The 18898-nt window shown below is 47.1% G+C and overlaps 1 protein-coding gene across 5 annotated transcripts in view; it reads left to right on the top strand.

Moving 5' to 3' along the window:
- The window catches only part of LOC103544575 (immunoglobulin lambda-1 light chain-like), a 502401-nt gene that overhangs the window by 221324 nt on the left and 262179 nt on the right, over positions 1-18898 (top strand). The window contains exon 1 of one of the 5 annotated variants that reach the window (XM_070628421.1): positions 18513-18589. The exons of the other annotated variants lie outside the window; for them this stretch is intronic. Coding sequence (XP_070484522.1) covers positions 18544-18589 — 46 coding nt within the window. The 5' untranslated portion in view covers positions 18513-18543. Of the gene's footprint in view, positions 1-18512; positions 18590-18898 lie in introns of those variants that run through there. 5 annotated transcript variants of the gene reach the window in all.

The following is an 18898-nucleotide window of genomic DNA, read 5'->3' as shown; positions in this document are numbered from 1 at the left end:
TCGCTCAGGACCAGAGGCACATGCAGCAGCTTGTCCCCACCCTGGCTGCATTCTGGGTACTGGGGAGGGGAGAGGAATTAGGAGCCACTCTCCTGAATATCTTCAGCCCCCAGTAAGCTAGGGAGGGCCAAGGGGTGGTCTGAACCCACCCGTGTGAAACCTGACTCTGCTCTATCGGCATCATCTGTGTTAATTCAGCTGCCAAAAACCTGACTTACTGTGTGGAAATTACTGTTTGCCACACTTGACTACACATTGTTCCTGCTCCTTAAACTCTTCGTTTACAAGAAAGTATTACACTTGACTTGAAGCATTTTGAATCTCAGATGCCCTTAGGTGGGACATGGTTCTTTCAGATCCTGGGCCACATCTGACTCTTCCCCACTAGCACTGATTCAGCTCTTCCCACACTCACTTCCTGTTGCTTGTTTCCTCATTCCTTTCTGGGAGCAGTTCCACAGTTACTTCTTCAGGGGCTCCCCCAGCCTCTGATTTATAAAATGATCTGGCTCCCATTTTCTGCCTAGATCTGTATTGATTATATGCACAGCACTTACCACTGTGGGGTTCTTTCCCTCTCATCGTTTTTGTTAACTGGTGGATTTGTGTTCCATATTCCCCTAATTGGACAAAGATGATGTTTACTGCAATGAAAAACAGAGGCATGAACAACTGGGAGCTGACTTTAATCCCGCAAATATGACTGAGAACTAAGATATTTTTTTCTATATACTCACCAATGCCATGAGATCTGGGAACTTGCTCTCTTTCTGTTCCACCATCCCCATGATTCTGGCCTTACTTTCATTCTCGTTGATGTGATATCTCTGATTTCAATTAAACATAAAAGTCAGTGTACAGGTAGAAGGTGCTGGGCACTGTCGGCTGTGTCTGCAAACCTGGTGTGTCCACTGTACTGTCTCACTCACATGATGGACACTCCTGAGAGCAGAGGCTGTGTCTTGCTCATCCTGAATTCCCAGGACTGGAATGTGTTCCGGACCAAAGTGGATCTGAATGAACTTGAATAGACCTCAGCAGTGTGTTCTGAATCTATCCCTGGAGAGAGTGCATCCCTGGGCCTCTAGCAGCCTGTATGGAGTGGCCAACAAGGGGCAGCAGTCATGTGGCAAAACCACCTGGAGATGGGCCTTGGAGTCTTGGGCTCTCCATGCAGTGGGGTTAGTAACCATGACCCAACATTCTTTTCCTACACTATCACCTTTGACACTGAATTAAGAATTATGACTCCGATTTTCTCACATCTGGTTCTTGGAGGCTCTTCCTATTTCTCTTGCACAGGTGCAGGTACTTCATTCTCCTCCAGCCCACCCCATTCCTGCTAAAACTCTGTCACCCTCAAACCTTTCTCCAGCATTGGATCTGTACCTGGCACTGAGCACATACTGGGGATACTGAGGCACAGCCCCTATGACCGGTCCCAGAATATCTCCCCAGTGACAGACCTTACAGCACCTCAATGGCTCCTACAAACTCCATGTGCACTTGACAAAGGAGGAACTGTATTTAGGTTCTGATGCTCAGAAACTGTGATCAGGCCTGACACTGCACTGACCTAAGCCTCGTGTGGTCACTTCTATAGTTAACATTCTATGATGGGTTCAGAAAATATAGATTCACCTCCAACTCTGCCATTAACAGGCCAGCCCAGGAGTCAATCCAGACTCACTTTGGGGTAGAGATGTCAGCCACAATGAGCGGGACCAGCAGGTGAAGGAGAACCTGCTGGGCTGAGTGTGGGGTCTTCAGGGGCCATTCCTCCCCTCTCTGTGTACCTTGGGGTGGAGCCCTTCTCTGAAAACACAAAGCTCCTCAAGCAGCAGCCCCTGAGCCCTGGCTGATTTGTGTACCAAGCAGCTCTCTCCAGCATGGGGACAAGAGAGTTCTAGGAGGAAACCTGCCTGGCCTCAGGCTTAAGGGAGCAGAATCCAAGAACCTCCGCAATGGCCTGGTCCCCTCTCGTCCTCAGCCTCCTCACTCACGACACAAGTGCTGCCCCCAGGCTCACATCCATCCCAAGCTGCAGGGCCCTAGGACAAGTCTGACCCTGACTCTGAGCTCAGCAGGGCACTGCCTGTGGTGGGCAAGATGCTCATGAACCTGCTACAGGATGAGGAACTAGCTAATGGGGCTGAAATACCTGCACAGTGCTCACTGGTTGTATGTGAGCCCTGAGGTGCTGCACCTGCCCCAAGAAAGGGGTTGGGTTTCATTGATTCAAAGCCTTCATCCACCAGCCAACCCCATCTGGCCCTGAGGATGATGGGACCAGGCATCCTGGAATCCCTGGAGCTCAACACAGGCCACGCAGGTGGGGAATCTCCTGTGAATGAGTCCTTCCTCTCCCTGCCCACCTCTCCTTTTCATTCTCACAGGTTCTGTGGCCTCCTCTGAGCTGACACAGCCACCCTCAGTGTCCCTGGCCCCAGGACAGAAGGCAAAGATCATCTGTGGGGGAAAGAATATTGGAAGTAAACGTACTTATTGGTACCAGAAGAATCCAGGACAGGCTCCTGTAAGTCATCTATTGTGATAGAATCAAGCCCTAAGGGATCCCTGGCCAGATCTCAGGCTCCAACCTTGGGAACACAGCCAACCTGACCATTAGAAGGGCCTGGGCCAAAGACAAGGCTGACTATTACTGTCAGATGTGGGATGATGGTAATGCTCACAGTGACAGAAGCTTATGGGGAGGTGAGACACAAACCGTTCACTGTCTGCATCACACTCTCCTCCAACCTCAGGAGGACTGTAAACAAAGCCATGAGCAGGTCTGGCTCTGCTCCCCAGATCTTAGATCCCCAGGCAGCCCTCTCCTCCAAGCCCTTCAGGTGGGCTCTGCAGAACCTGGATCAGGAGTTGATTTAGGACTGCCAGGACCAGGACATACTGGTGTTTCCTGGGCCAGAATGTGAGCTGTGGAACAAGGACCTGTGAGGAAGAACAGAAAGAGGGAGATGTATGTCTACTGGTGTATTTCTCCTTGCATTTCCACATAGTGGTGTATGGTGAATTTGCATATAGTGGCTACTCCTTGACCAAATGTCCTGATTATTCCCCAGAACCTACCACCTCTATGAGTTCCTTAAGCTCCTAGTATGTACGGCAACCTGGGATTCTGAATGAAGAATACCAATGTATTGGAGACTGTGGTGTCCACCTAGATCCCTCTTCAGTCCAGACCAACACACCCAAACTGGCTGGGAACCCTGCTCTGACCCATTGTGCCCTCACTGGGAAGTGCCATTATCTACAAAGAATGGCCTCCCCCAGGTTATGCCCCCACACCGATTGTGACTTAGGTCCAATAATTGCCTAATGTCAACATACTAAGGCCCTGTCTCAGTGCAGGATGACCTTGCAGGGTCTTCCTTCTGAGTCCTCGTTTATGACCACTTGGCAAGACAGCCCAGTCTTGTCTCTCATTCTGTCTTCCAGGAAAATCAACCCAAAACCTATTGCATGCAATTGTGCATGTCACCATGTGCTTCCAGGGAGCCAAAGAGAATATAAAATTCTAGAAGGAAGGGTGTGGAAGAGGAGAGAACTGCATGGAAAGAACCCTAGAGTTCTGTTCATATTCCTAAGAGGTCTGATGAGTCACAGGTGGGAGGAAGCTGTGTGAGGTTGAAGAAAGAACCACCCAGAGACACTAGAGGAACATTCAGCAGGACTCACACTCACACAATCATATAGTGCTTGTTCCCCAGGCAGAGGGGAAAGATCCTAGTTAAGGCATCAGGTTGCCTACTCAGGAGAACTTGCCTCATTCATGGGGAAAATCAATAAGTTAATATTCCACCTTAAGACATTGTAAAAAAAAGAGAAAACTGAGCCAAAAGCAGCAGAGGAACGAACAGTTATGTGCTGCGTAATGGCCGGCCTACATTCTGAGAAATGTGTCATTAGACATTTCATCACTCTGTGACTATCAGAGTGAACTCACACAAACCTAGGTGGTATAGCCTACTACACACCTAGGCTATATAGTACTAATCTTATAGAACCACCATCATATAAGCAGGCCACATTGACCAAAATGTAGCTATGCAGCACGTGACTGTAAGGAAGATTACAATGGAAGTTAAAGAGATAGCAGGAAGAACATCAGAGAAATTCAGCAAAATTAAAAGTTGGTTCATTGAAACCGTCAACAATGTTGACAAACCATGAGCTAGACTGAGCATTAAAAAAATTAGTAAAATCGAGAAGCAAAGAGGAGCCATTACTACGGACATTACAGAAATAAAACAGGACTTTAAGGTTGTGAGGTAACACTATGAACAATTACATGCCAAAATTAGATGAAATGGATGAATTCCTAGACAGACACAGGTTATGGAAACAGACTCAGGAAAAAATAGAAAACCTGCTAAAGTCTGCAAAAAGGAAAGAGATTAAATTAGTAATCAAAAGCTACCCTCAAAAAAGGACCCAGACACACATGGCTTCACTAGTGAATTCCATTATTTATTTAGAAGAATTAATATCAATTATTCACAAGTCCTTTCATAAACAAAAAGAGGAAAGTACACTTACCACTTCGTTCTATGAGACCACAATTACTCTGAACCAAAACCAGATAAAGAGATCACAAAGAAAGAAAACAACAGATCTACGACCCTATGGATATAGAACCAAAAATCCTCTACAAATTACTAGAAGACCTAATGCAGCAACATAAAAAAAGAAACATATACCATGATCCAGTAGTGTTTCTCATAAGAAGGCCAGGTTGTCCTAACACCTGGAAATAAGGAGATGGAAGGCATTATCTTAGTAGAATAAAGGACAAAAGGCATGATCTTCTAAACAGTCACAATGATTTATGTTTTTTTTAAGATTGGCACCTGAGCTGTGTTGCAGATCTTTTCTTTTCTTCTTCTTCTCAGCAAAACCCCCAAGTACATACTTGTATATTCTAGTTGTAGGCCCTTCTAGGTGTGCCATGTGGGACACCGCCTCATCATGGCTTGATGAGCAGTACTAGATCCATGCCGAGGCTCCAAACTCACAAAACCCTGAGCCACTGAAGCGGAGTGTGCAAACTTAAGCACTCGGCCATGAGGCCAGTCCCCTCAAGAGTCACAATGTTTTCATGCAGCCGACATCCCTTCTGCTTTTGATACTACTCCTATCATAGCATCAAATAAGTAAGAGTGGAGGTGCAAATACAGGAGAGGGGGTGTTATTCCATGCAAAGAATTTTGACGTTCCTCACCCAATGTAAGGATATTGATGACAAATGATACGGGTGTGTATTTCTGTGTTTCTGAATGCTCTGGTGTTTAGAGGTCACTTCCTAGACACGTGATATGGACACAGAATGAAAGGATAACTAGCATTTAGGTGTTGGTGAGGAGCGAGGTCATGGGAAGGGTTCCAGCCAGAGAGAAAAACATACAAAGCAGAAGACACAATAGAGCATGATGTGTGTGGAAAGTAGGAAAGTCCACATAAACGGAGGCTGAGTGAGATCAAGGAAAGAGCAGGAACAACCTTTTGCTGTCTGGAAGTCTCATAGGAATGTAAAGCCCCCAACACACCATTTGTGTGGCTTGTGGAAAAGTCTATTCTTAAACATTTGTCCACATTGTTGCAGGGTCTAGTTCTGAATCAAATTCAGTTGACAAGAACAGGACAGTTGAGCCCCAAGACACAGGTGGCCCAGATAGGACTTAGGGAGACAAGCAGGAGGAAGTGAGCATTTCCATGGTAACCTGGACCAGAGTTTCTGAGACTTCAGTGAGCACACAGTTCCGTGGGTGTCCCCATAAGATGCAGATGCAGCTACAGCAGGTCAGGGTGGGGTCCAGGAACGCATATGTCAAACAGCTCCCAGGAGATCCTGTGCTGCTGGTCCTCCAAGGACTGCACTTTTAGTGGCTTCACTCCTGCTCACCTGCTACTCCCAGCTCAGGTGAGAGTCACCACAGGAAGGCAAAATCTGTGAAACACAGGGTACCTGCTCTCCTTTCCACCTAGGATCCATGTGGTCTTGGCCATGCATTCAACCTTGCACACATATTCTCCTCCCATCAGGAATGGGGGCCAGTCTGTCCTGACTCAGCCTCTCTAGGCATGTGTGGTCCCTTGGCAAATGGTCACCATACCCTGTGCTGAAGCAGCAATGACATCTGTGGTTATCATGGTGTCTTTTTTTGCCAACAGCCCCTGGCGTGGCCCCACATGACTGACGATGGGTCATGAATCAAACTTCACAGACCCCAGACTCCGAATCTCGCAACAGGACCTCTCTGAGTATCTCTTACCACCAGCCCAGCCATGAGACTGATTACTACTGTTGTTCCCATGCAGAGTGGGGCTGGGGTCTCTTTCCTACCATTTCTTAGTGATGAGGAAGTGAGACCAAAACCATCCTGGGCTGGCCCTACTCCCCTGCTGCCCCCAGTTCTGTTGTCAGCTCCCCTGGAGTGTATCACTTTGTAGGTTCAAGGCTGAGGAAGTGAAGTCCACTCCTCTTTGCCAACACTTGGCAAAGTATATCCTTGGGAGCATCAGCTCATTGAGGCCACTTAGGAACAAAGGTTCTGTCCCTGCCTGTGGTCTGTGTGCTCAGACACCCACTTGTTCTGCTCAGGAGACGCAGGTACTGATGATGTCCAGATGCTCAGAGTCCAGGCTGAGACAATGCAGGGGAATTACAATGAGTTTCTACTTTAGTGACTGCCATCTGCCCCATCCAGGGACAGGTGCGTGTCTGTCCAGCTTTTCAGATCTATCCTCTCTTCCCATTGCCAGAAAGAGAAGTGCAGGGACAGGTGACCAGGGCCTGACTTTTGTCTTTGACCTGAGGAAGGAGATCCTGGTAGTTTTTACACCCCATGTTGGGTCACGAATGGAGTCCTGAAGGAGCCATGGCTCCCACCATCAAAGTTACCCCACGCCTCCTCATAAATCCTTTTCTTCACTTGATGGTTTATCTCAGCTCCCTGCCCCTCATCAGCACTCCCGGATGTACGGAAACTTACCATATTGACACAAGTTATACTTCAAGGTTCTGTTTAAAAGTCTCTTTTTCAGGGAGACCATCCATGAAATAAAGACTAAATGAGATGCTTTTCTTGAATCTTCTCACAAGCAGTTGTAGTTCTCCTGTGTCAGCTATTAGCACATGTCATATCTGACTCATATGTTTGTCTTGTTAGACTCATTTTTTGAGGGAGAGCTGTACACAGGGCCCAGCAATGTAGAACCTAGAATATTTTCAGTGATGCTCATTACTCTCATTGGAAATCATAGAATGTTGTTATGGGACAGGATACGACTGTAACTGTGTGCATCACTCCCCACCATGATCCCAGATGCAGCAGGCATGGGAATACAGGGATCTTGGCTTACAGTAGAGACTGTGCTGCCTGGGGACTTGAGACAGGCTCCTGGGAAGAAAATGGACACTTCAGGGGAGGGAAGCACCTGGCAAGTGGCCCCTCCCAGGGGGTTGAGATCATAGAGACAAAGCAGCTAGTAGGAGCCCAGCAGTTCGGCTGAGGCCCTGAGAGCAGAGTTCTAGCGGGACTGAGTTAGTTTGCTAGGGCTGCTGTCACAGAGCACGACACATGGGGGCTGTCAATAGAGATTTACTGTCTCACAGTTCAGGGGTTAAAAGTCTGAGATCACGGTGTCGCAGGGTCAGTGTTCTTGTGGGCTGTGAAGGAGAATCTGCTCCAGGCATCTCTTCTAGCTTCTGGTGGCTTGCTGGCAGTCGCTGGTGTTCCTTGCCTGAAGATTCTGCCTCCATTCTCATATGGGATTCTCCCTTGTCAGTGTCTCCAAATTTATTTTTTCTGTGAGGGCACCTACAAATTGGATTAGGGGTCCAAGCTTTTCCAGTATGATCTCATCTGAAATTACCTAATTACATCTGCAATGATCCTATATCCAGTGAGGTCCAATTCAGAGGTACTGGGGTTAGGACCTCAATATTTGAATTTGAGAGGGGACACAAATTAACTAAAACAGTGTGTCTGTGGTGATTTGGCCCTTCCTTTCCTCGGGGAACAAGTTGTAGGCACACAACTCTGCAGGTCGCTGCTGCACCACGGATTTCTCATGGCTTCAGCTGGGGCATGAACTGAAAGACCAGAAGACCCCTGACTGTCCCCTAAATGACTCATCTCTTATGAGTGATGTCCAAGCTCCATCTAATAAAAAGCAAACCTTTGACACAAAGAAAGTCTCAGAGTAACCTCCCAGCCAGGCCCCAGTGAAAATGAACCCCATTTCTTCAGCGGGGAGTGGAGGTGTGTGGAGCTTTCCCGCGGCAACTGCCTCCCTGGCAGAATCCCTGGGTCACCAGGCTGATCTGCTTCTCCTCCAACCACAAGTCCTCCTGAGCCAGCTGGGCTCTGCTGTGGATATGGCATCCCTAAGATCTCGTGAACTTCCCCCGTGCTCTCTGCACTACCCGGTGGGCTCAGTGGAGGTGCCCCTGCTCTCTGCCCAGCGTCCTTTCCCCTCAGTGCCACCATCCCTGTCCTGAAGCCCATCAGTCCTCACCTGCACATTGCTGAAATTGATAAGAGACCTCAACTAAAACGGAGTCAGGAAGGCATGTAGGGGGAGCTCTTGCACTTGTAGTAGAGCATCAATTACTCCAAACAGTAGCTTCATCTCCAACAGGAAGTACAGAGACTTTACTGCTGAGGGTAAATTTCTGTCCCCAGCCAGGAACAGCTCAGCCAATGAGAAGCCATTGCCTTTCTAAACTCTTAAAGTGTTACTTACTCCAATGGACTTTCTTTAAAACAGCCCCTCTCAACTCCCCATCTTCTCTATAAAAGCAGCTCCCCTCCTTTTGTTCTGGATTTGTCTGACACTCGCCATAGTCTGCACATCATGAATTGCAATTATTTTGGCCATTTCTGAATAAAGTCATTTTGAGGTGAAAATAACTCGCGAATATGCTCTTTGAGTTGACATGCTCAGGTCTGCACACTGCCCGCTGCAGACAGGTCAGAGGACACACACTGATGTAAACATGGGCAGTTCAGGTTTGCAGGTTCTAACTCCCTTCCTGGATGAGGAGTCATAAGCAGGGCCAATCTAGTGAGGCATGAGAATGAGATGACCCACATCACAGATCTGGCCAAGCACAGTTGAGTTCTGTGTAGTTCTGCCCTGACATCCTGTGATGTCCTGTCAGAGAACCTCAACTGCCTCCCTGCACCCAAAGGAACTGCGAGCAGGACAGGGGGCAGTGACCTGTGTGAAGGGCAGTGCATCTGTGGGCATGTGTACATGTGTGTGTGTGTGTGCATGTTTGTGTGCAAGTGTGTGCACATGGGTGTGTCTTTTACTGTGGCCTGGAAATGTTCTCAATTTCCATTGTCCCAAGGTTACTACTTTCTCTTTCCATAACTTTTATCCTTCCATTATTCCAGCATCATTGCTTTGTATTAAGTATAATAATAAGGATTAAGGATATTATTAGGAGGAGGAGGAGAAAACATTCATATGTGCTTAATATGTATCAAGCACCACCCAAAGCACTTCATATTTATTAAATTGTGTAATCCCAAATCCTCTATGAACAAGCATTCTCATCATCACCCGTTTTACAGATGGGGAAACTGAGGCATGGAGGGATAAGCAACTGCCCGAGATCAGAACTAGGAAGTGGCTGACCCAGCAGCAAACCCAGGTCTTCTGACCCCAGAGTCCCTGGTCTTCACCACCATCCTGTGGCCTCTCATTGTGCTTTCAAAGCTGAGACTTGAGCTCTCCTTAAGATGCCAGAAAGTTCTCTCTTCTATTTCAAAAGGAAATGAGTGATATTGTGACAATGCCAGTGTGGGGACCTGGAAATGGCAACCCCAAGATATATCTCGTTGGCATGAGGATTATTTGAGGCCGGTTTCTTTGCAGGCAGGAAAGCAATGGAAAAGTAGAACTTGCTTGCCCTTTGTTGATTGTAAAAGAAATCTCACCCCACTTCTTTGGTGCCCTGTCTGCCCTGTAAAGAAGGACAATAGTCAGTCTGAATTCTTTATAAATGTTGCTGCAAGCTTCCTTTTCAGTGGGAAGGTCATTTCCACAAACCTCATGACAAGTCAGTAAGCTATATTTTGTGCATAGACCTAGAAAGGAAGGAGGATTTTAAAACATACTTTATTGAACTTGGATAACTCTTTGTGGTCCTTTCCACAAAGAGATACATTTGCCTAATTCACAAGCACAGATCATTTTTATGAAGGTCAATTCTTCCACGATGGTACTAACAAGTTCCCTCCCATGTTGGAATGTGACCCAGAAGCAAAGTTGTCAGAACTGGGCTGCAGGAGTGGCCAGCAGGCCCCATGGGGCAAACTCTGAGGTGTGAAGAGTGAGGAGTGGAGGCATTGAGGTGAGGCGGTGGAGAGGAGCTGTGTGTAACACGCTCAGTGGGAACAGGAGCACACGTGTCTGAGGCATGTGGCCCTCGTCTCATCTTTGATGATCTCTTCAGACCAAACTGAGGAGTGAGCACATGGGGTCTGCTGTCTGTGCTCAGGTATCAGCACAGTGCTTCACACATTAATTCCATGAACAACATCTCTAGCATTTTGCAAGTGAGTTAGCGTCATCACAACCTCAGCAGTGTGAGGTTGGAAAACAAATACATTTGTTCAAGACAGAAGATAAAATATGCATCTTGCGAATCATGTTGATAAAAATTAAAAGGTTTCTGTACCTACTCTGAGAATTGTCAAACCTCAATGGCCTTGACCATGTTAGAAACGGAACTCTCATCCTAACTCGACAGGAGAAGAGGCTGATAGGAGGAGCCCAACCAGGCATCTGATTTCCCCAATGTCCTGCGGACATGTACTCCTGTGTTGCCTGTCATGGAGGTGATGAGCATTATTTTAGGCTGGTTACTTTTAAAAAGGGCAGATGAGAAGGAGGCTCTGAGGAGTGGAATTTGCTTGCCCTTTGATGAGAGACATTTGCATTTGTGAAGGAAGTCTCCATCTGTGGGGGGTGTCTCCTTCTCTGCACCAGGAGGAAGGGGGGATGACCTTATCTCTAGAAACTGTTAATGGGGACGGCAAGAACTTAAGTCTTGTTTATTGTGCTTGTGTGGTAAGCTCATGTAGCTGACTCCCCCCACCACCAACGTCTTCCTTTGTCTTTAGCTGAAGATAGCATTTAAGGTGGTGGCTTCTGCCATTTACTTAATCTGGTTTGATTCTTACCTAAAAGTTATAAGACCACCCAATAACCAGGCCCAACTGGTATTGATACCATTTTAACAACTCTTTTTACATATTCGTTCCTGTGTCTTGTAAAGAGATAACTCACATATCTATGCCTTAAATTTAGCCCTCCCCTCAACCCATGTTTGCAGCAGCAAGTCTGACTGCCCATGGGTCCTGTCCCCATGCAGCAGCAGCTCTGACTGCCCATGGGTCCTGTCCCCATGCTATTCCACACAATTCTCTGAATAGATGAGCACCCGGCCAGACCTTGAGAATCCAAGAAATCTTTCTTTTGACTCCTCAGCTCACTGACCTGGCACCAGAGGGAGCAGAGGGAGAGTACCCACCTTGGTCCACAGACAGATCATGTTTCACTGGGAAACACAGATTCCAAGGCGATGAAGATCTGAGGGCTCTTCAGAACAGACTCAGAGAGGAGGCAGTACCTGAATACAGAGGACAGGGTGGTGCCAGGAGGGCCCAGGAGGGTTGGGTTGAAGAGGAGGAGGATATGGGGCATGGTTAGCAGCAGGAGAAGGAGGGCCTGACAGGTCAAGCTCTGAGGTCAGTCCCCTGGATGGGAATCTTGACTCACTCATCACTGCCTGGGGACTTTGGGGAAATCATTTAACTTTACAATAATGGCATGCTCCTCATCAGACTGGAGGGAAGTTTGACCTTTGGCAGAGGGCTGCTGGTGGGTTATTGTGATGTCTGGTTGGGAGGGTGCAGGTAAGGACTCACCAAAGGTCTGGCATCTATTGAGGGCTTGGAAGTGTTGAAATATCAATACAGGTAAGATGACATCATCCTGGCAGCAGCAAGGGGCACTGTGGCTCTTGCTTTGTAGAACCTAATCCATCTAGGTCCCCTGGCTGTGCTCAAGTGCAATGGGCGTGTCTGATGTTTCCTTTGCAGACACTCTTATTGTGCAGAATCAATTCCCCACTGTAAAACACACATCTGGCACTTCTTCTGAACTCGGGAAATTACCAACAGGATGTCATTATGCCCAGTGCTCAGACAAGAGTGCAGACAGAGGGAATGGATAATAGATATGTATTCAACGTTCCTCCCTCTTCAGCTGCAAGAAGAGAGGATAAGTGTAGAGGTGAGAGGGGGCAGTCCAGCTGGGCAGGCTCAGGGCAGAGCTCCTGTGAGACCCCTCCACCATGGACTGGGTTCCCTTTGACCGCGTGCCCCTCATTTTCTCCACAAGTCAAATCACCCTAGGCCACTGAGGTGTATCCCTCTCTGAAATTTCCCTCCAAGCACAGTCCCAAGTGACATCAGTCCAGTCTCAGTGCATTGAGCATCATTGTGGTATTTTCTGTTTCCAGGTCTCTGTGCTCTGCTTGTGCTGACCCCGCCACCATCTGCATCTGCCTCCCTGGGAGCCTCAGCCAAGCTCACCTGCACACTGAGCAGTGAGCACAGTGCCTACTCTATTCACTGTATCAACAGAGACCAGGGATGGTCCCTGGGTACGTGATGATGGTTAGCAGTGACAGAACCCACAGCAAGGGGGACAGGATCCCTGACTTCTTCTCAGGCTCCAGTTCTGGGGCTGACTGCTACTTAACCATATCCAAAATCCAGTTGAAAGACAAGGCTGACTATCACTCTGGTGAAAGCCATACAATTGGTGGACAGAATGAGTAAGAAACAGTGATGCAGACAAAAGGGAAGAGAAGCTGAAACCTCCTTCCTCCCTGTCCCTTGCTGCCCTGAGGACTCAGGGTGAGCTTCTCCTTGTCACCCTATGGGACACTGAGACCTTTGATTCTTCTCCTTGCAACCCTCATCATCCTGCACCTCCTCTCTATGACAACACTAAGAAGAGACCGATGCAGGTCAAAATTTAGGTCATTGTCAACCGGACATCTATTTTCTCCAGCAGATGCCTGTGGGGACAACGCTGAGAGAGACTAGACCAGCCCAGACCAAAATGACTCTGAGTGGCTACACTGAGATGATTGTGTCAAAAAAGAACCCTTGGCCATGTCAGGGAGGAAGACATTTCCTCTACCCACTGTGTGTTCTCCTGATCTGAGAACAAATTAAATTCACATGAGACAGAATAACAGGAGAAAATTAAACAAAGCTTTATAACATGTATACATGGGAGAGGCTCAGGCAGGCAGAACAACTCGCCAAAATGGCTGAAGCCACCCCCTTATATATCATCTTCAGCTAAAGACAAAGGAGGATGTTGGAGGTGGGGGGAGTCACTTACAGGAGGGTCCGAGACAAGTGCAATAAAAAGATGCAGATTTAAGTCCTTGCCTTTGGCATTGATTAAGAGTTTCTAGAGATAAGGTCATCCCTCCTTCCTGGTACAGAGAGGGAGACACCTTTACAGATGGAGATTTCCTGTACAATGTAAATATTTCTTAACAAAGGGTAAGTAAACTCTGCTTTTCAGAGTTCCTTTCCTGTCTGCAGTTTATTTAAAGTAACCAGCCCCAAATAATCCTCATGCCAAAGAGACATATCTTGGGATGGCCAATTCCCATCCCCCACAGCCTCTGTGCTCCCAGCATGGGACTCTGCTTTGGGAAAAGACATGGATCTCAGGGGAAGAGGGGTGACCATCTGCAGCTGTCATGTCTTGACTCCAAGTGCACTGTGGTGTATAGCAGGACTCCTGTCAGGGTTGAGGGCTCTAATGGATGCACTTTGCACTCAGGGGAGGCTGGACAGAGAGACATGAACCCCATGGTGAGTGCTGAGCTGGGAACCAGTAGGGAAGCACCCTGCATGTTAAGAGGTCTATGGAAGGACCTACATGGAAGGTGACTTGGGCTTCTCCAGCTGTGGCAGATTGTCAGCTTGGAGTGCCAAGAAGAGCTAGCCATTTTGCCCACAGGACTCTTCCAGGGACAGAGCAGGACCATGCCCACAGGGATAGCAGCAGGATGTGAGGGACAGGAGACACTGAGGTGGAAAATATGTTGACTCCCTGAGTCTCAGTCCTGTGGGTGATCCACCTCAAGTGCATTTGGGAGGGGGCTGGTGTCCTGGATATGTGGATTTCCTCTATAACTTTTCCAGCATGTGAAAAACAAGCATCTTTCACACAACCATATCTTTGTGTCAATATGGAACAGCCATATTGACGAGGTAACACTGGTCCCTGGGCACTGGCCTGAGCAAGGTCAGGTGGGATTTCAGGGATGGAACCCAGAGGGTCAGGCTGGATACCAAGTCAGAGCTCTGAGATGGAAATTCCAGGAGCTGCCTATGGCCTGGACAACTCTCAAGGATTCCAAGGGAGAGGAGATGGCTGGTCTCTCTGGGAGTGGACAGGATTCAGAAGGAGTAGGGAGAGATGGACATCAGGGCTCAGTCCTACAGTGACATGTGTCAGCCTTTGGTTGGCTGAGTCACCAGGGTCACAGAGCCATCTCCCATCCTCTACACTCCATTAAACGGTTGTTCTCTACTAAAGATTTGCACTGCCTTTGTCCCCAACAAGGTCTCTCATGGGGCCCTCCAGTGGGGAGATTCCTCCACAAGTTACACTGTAGGACAGGGAGTCTGGAGGACTGTGGGGAAATAAATCCCAACCCCAGTGTGGACCACATCACATCCAGGCCACCTTGGTCTTGTAGTGCTACCAACTTTGAAGAACGTCAGCAGTAACCTCTGATGGACAGACAGAGGGACAAACTGCTAGAAGTGATGGCAGTGAATGGAAAGGGGAGGCTGTGCTGAGATAATGGCCAAGCAGTGACAGAGCTGCCACTACAAAGTCTCGTCTCAGATGGACCAAGGGCCATGAGAGGCCATTTGTTATGGTCAAGGTTACAACAGGGTCAGGAACTCATCCGAAGACACTGTCAGCTCTTGTCGTATGAAAATGACAATGAACTTTTGAAGCATGAGAGTCCCTTCCTGGGTTGTGCCATACCCATGTATTTGTCCAAACAGATGTCAGGTGTTCCTGAAACCTGGAGTAACAGTTTTTGTCAAAATACCTGTTGCTATGGCCTTAGAAGGTTCTCAAGAATGGACATAATACATCGTCATTGTCACATTTGGGGAATCTCTAAAGCTTGAGAATCTGTTAACAAATAGCTCGAGACAGCCGCTGAAACAGGGCCCAGGACCTGCACGTGGAGACGTGTTGAAGCTGCTGTGGCTGTGAGTGTGACAGGCCAGGCTGGGCAGGTGGGCTGGAGTGAGAGTGTGCTGGAGGAGGGGCCCTTCCCCTCTGGCTCCTCCTGCATCTCCCACTCTCTGCCTCTGACTTTGTTTCTCTCTCTGGATTTCTCCTGTTACACATCTTCTATTTATCGTCCAGTACATCTTTATCCTATGTGGTTCCTTTTATATGCACTCTTTTCCGATTTTCATTTCCTGTCCATTTTGCCTGTGCGTCTGTCTTTTATCCTTCATAATCTTAATACTAAAACTAATGACACTCTGTCTGTCACTGTCCTGGGTCTCCTGGTTGAGGACCAGAATCCTGACCCCTCCCCTGCAGGATGGAGTCCTCCTTCCACAGAGGCTGGGGTGTCAGCAGCTGCAGCTCCAGGACTTGCTTGTGCTGAAGAGACCTGGCACAGTGGGGACCTTCCCTTCCTGGTGGCAGGTTACATCTAGTGACCTGTGAGTGTGGTGGGATGGAGGCAGGGCCCCCACCCATTCGGTGGGTTCTGAAGGGCACCCTCAGCACCAGAGCCCCATTATTTCTACTGTGGGTCCTGTTGTGTCAGACATCAACATCCATCTCTGCCCACATCCGCTTCCTTCCTCTCCTCAGGGTGTGTTCTCTGGTTCATCTAGAACTCCTGCAAGCTAGTCTCCATGTGACACTTGGCTCCTAGAAACCTCCACCTACCAGGACTTATTTTCTTTTATTATGTCATAATTACATAATTTACATCCTCTAGGATACAGCACTTTTAGTGAACAGTTGTGTGAGTTTTGACAAATCCATACAGAGGTGTAAGCACTTCCACAACCATGATGTGTAACAGTTCAATCATTATCCACAGATCCCCACCCTCTTGGTAGTTGCACTCCGCTGCCGCATCCCAGCTCACAACTCCAGATCTGATGTCTGTCATCACAGTTTGGTCTTTGCAAGAACATCATATAAATATTATGTTTCATTCTCATAGTGTTTTCATTCAGGCTTCTTTCACTCATCATAATCCATTTGGGATGCATCCATGTTCTTGCATGTTAATAGTTCATTCCATTTTCACTGTGAGTAGAATTCCCTTGCACAGATGAACTACAGTTTGTGTTTCAATTTCCCAGTGAAGTGACACTTGGCATATTTCCATGTTCCACTCTGGCAATTTCAAATAAAACTTTTAGGACCTTGTTTTGTTTTTTTTGTGGACATGAGTTTTCATGTCACTTGAATAAATACTTAGGAAAGGAATTTCAGGGTCATACGGTAGATATATGTCAAACTTTCTCAGAAATCAACAAATTGTTTTCCAACGTCGATGCTGGCTTTGCATTTTCATTATAACCAGGCGTTTACGAGGCTTCCAGTTGTTCCGCATCCTCACTAACACTAGCTTCTCAGGTTTTGTTTAAACCTTATTAACATATCTGTAGTGATATCCCATCACGTTTACAGTTTTCATTTCTTTAGTGACGTGAAACCTTGAGCATCTTTAAGGTGCTTATTTTCATCATTGTGTTTTGTTTAGTGAAGATTTCGATCAAATACTTTGTCCATTTTCAAATTCAGATTCCCCCGGTGACTTTTACTCAACTGTGTGTGTGTGTGTGTGTGTGTGTGTGTGTGTGTGTGTGTAGGTAGATTGATGTGATTTTATCCTCTGAGTAGGTTCATATGTCCACACCATAGTTAAGAGACAAAACAGTTCCATCTCCACAGGGAGCCCTCGTGTTGTCATTTTATAGCAACATCCACTTCCTCCCTCCTATGTGCCCTGCACTGCCCCTAACCTTTGGCATCCCTAACTGATTCTACATTTCTAAAATTTTGTCTTTTCAGAAATGACTTGGACAACTAAAAAATACAGTTTTATTGTGTGTAGCCTTTTGGGATTGGCATTTTTCACTCTGCATAAGCCACTGTTCATTCATCAACATAATGTGTTGAAACATCCTTTTCATCGATGAGTGCTATTCCATGGCCTCAGTGTAACAAAGTCTGTTTACCAATCCACCCATTGAAGGACATCTGGATTGTTCTTACCTTGAGGTATTGTAAATAAGGGTGTCTGAACATTTGTTCATAGTTTCTCTATGAACATGTTTTCATTTTGAAATAAATGCCCAAGAGTACATTTGCTGGGTTCCATGGTAACCTTAATGTAACTTTTTTGAAGAATCTCTCATATCCTTTTCCAGAGTTGCTGCAGCATTTCACCTTCCCATCAGGAGACATAAGTGATCCAGTTTCCCTACATCCTCGCCAACAATTAGATTTGTAACTATTTTTATTGCAGCCATTCTGAGAAGTATGTAGGGAGATCTCCTTGTTTCTTTATGTGCATTTCCCTCATGGTTAGTGAGGAACGGCCCTTATTGTGCTCTTTGCCATCTCTGTGTCCTCCTCTGTGTGATGTTTGGTCTTGCTAATTGCCTATGTTAAGAATGGATTTTATTTTTATGGTTTACTTTTGAAGGTGCTTAATGGTCTCTATACCATATTCCTTCATTGCATATGGGATTTTCAAATGTTTTTCTCTGTTACTTGTTTTGTTCATCCTCTTTAGAAAGTCTTACAAAGAAAAATATATTAAATTTAATGAGGTACAATGTATTGATCATCCTTTTACCAATCATGATTCTGGTGTCATCAAAGAATTCTTAGTCACCTTAGATACCAGAGGTTTCTCCTACTTCTCCTCAAACCATAAAAAAGACTTGCCTAAGAGGCACATAAGCAATTTCTCTGTATCTGGTCATGATGTTTCGCGTCTCATACAACAGCATGACCAATGTCCCTACAAGCTCCCACTTCACCACTGCCCAGTCCACAAACATGGATGACCCATCACTAGAGCAGGACTGAGGGCTTCTCCCCAAGCCCAGAGGGGAAGCCCAGGGCACAGACTGAGGTATGTGAGTATGTTCTGAGGACAGGTGTCTGTACTTTCTCACTCAACACAAAGAGAGTTCTGTGGGCTGAGGGACAGGCCTTGGGGATAAGACCCACTTTCACAACCTCTTTAGGCTGAGCCATTTTCTGATCAGGACAGAGAAACTCAGGGAGGCCACAAAAAAGAGGAAGTAGATTTGCATTTCTTCTAGACAATAAGAGAGGCCCTGAGGCACATCCCCAGCTGTGGGCTCAGAGGCAGAAGTCTGGGGAATCTCCACCATGGCCTGGACCCCTCTCTTGTTAGCCTTCCTCACTCTCTGCACAGGTGATGCTTCCCAGGGCTCAGCCCCTAAAGAGACTATGGAGCAGCCTGGCTCTGACCTTCAGCTCTGCAGAAGGGAGGCTGCAGGGTGTGTGGCCTCTGGGAATGAGACCCTCATCATTACACTCACCTCTATTCTCCTCTCTTTAGGTCCTATGGCCTCTTCGGAGGTGACTCAGCCATCTGCAGTGTCTGTGGCCTTGGGACAGACAGCCACCCTCACCTGCCAGGGAGACTACTATGAAAGATATATTGTTAACTGGTACCAGCAGAAGCCAGGCCAGGCACCTGTGCTGGTCATCTATGCTAATA

Source organism: Equus przewalskii, chromosome 7, assembly GCF_037783145.1.
Source record: "Equus przewalskii isolate Varuska chromosome 7, EquPr2, whole genome shotgun sequence".
NCBI lineage: Eukaryota > Metazoa > Chordata > Mammalia > Perissodactyla > Equidae > Equus > Equus przewalskii.
This window is presented reverse-complemented; position numbering and strand designations above follow the sequence as displayed.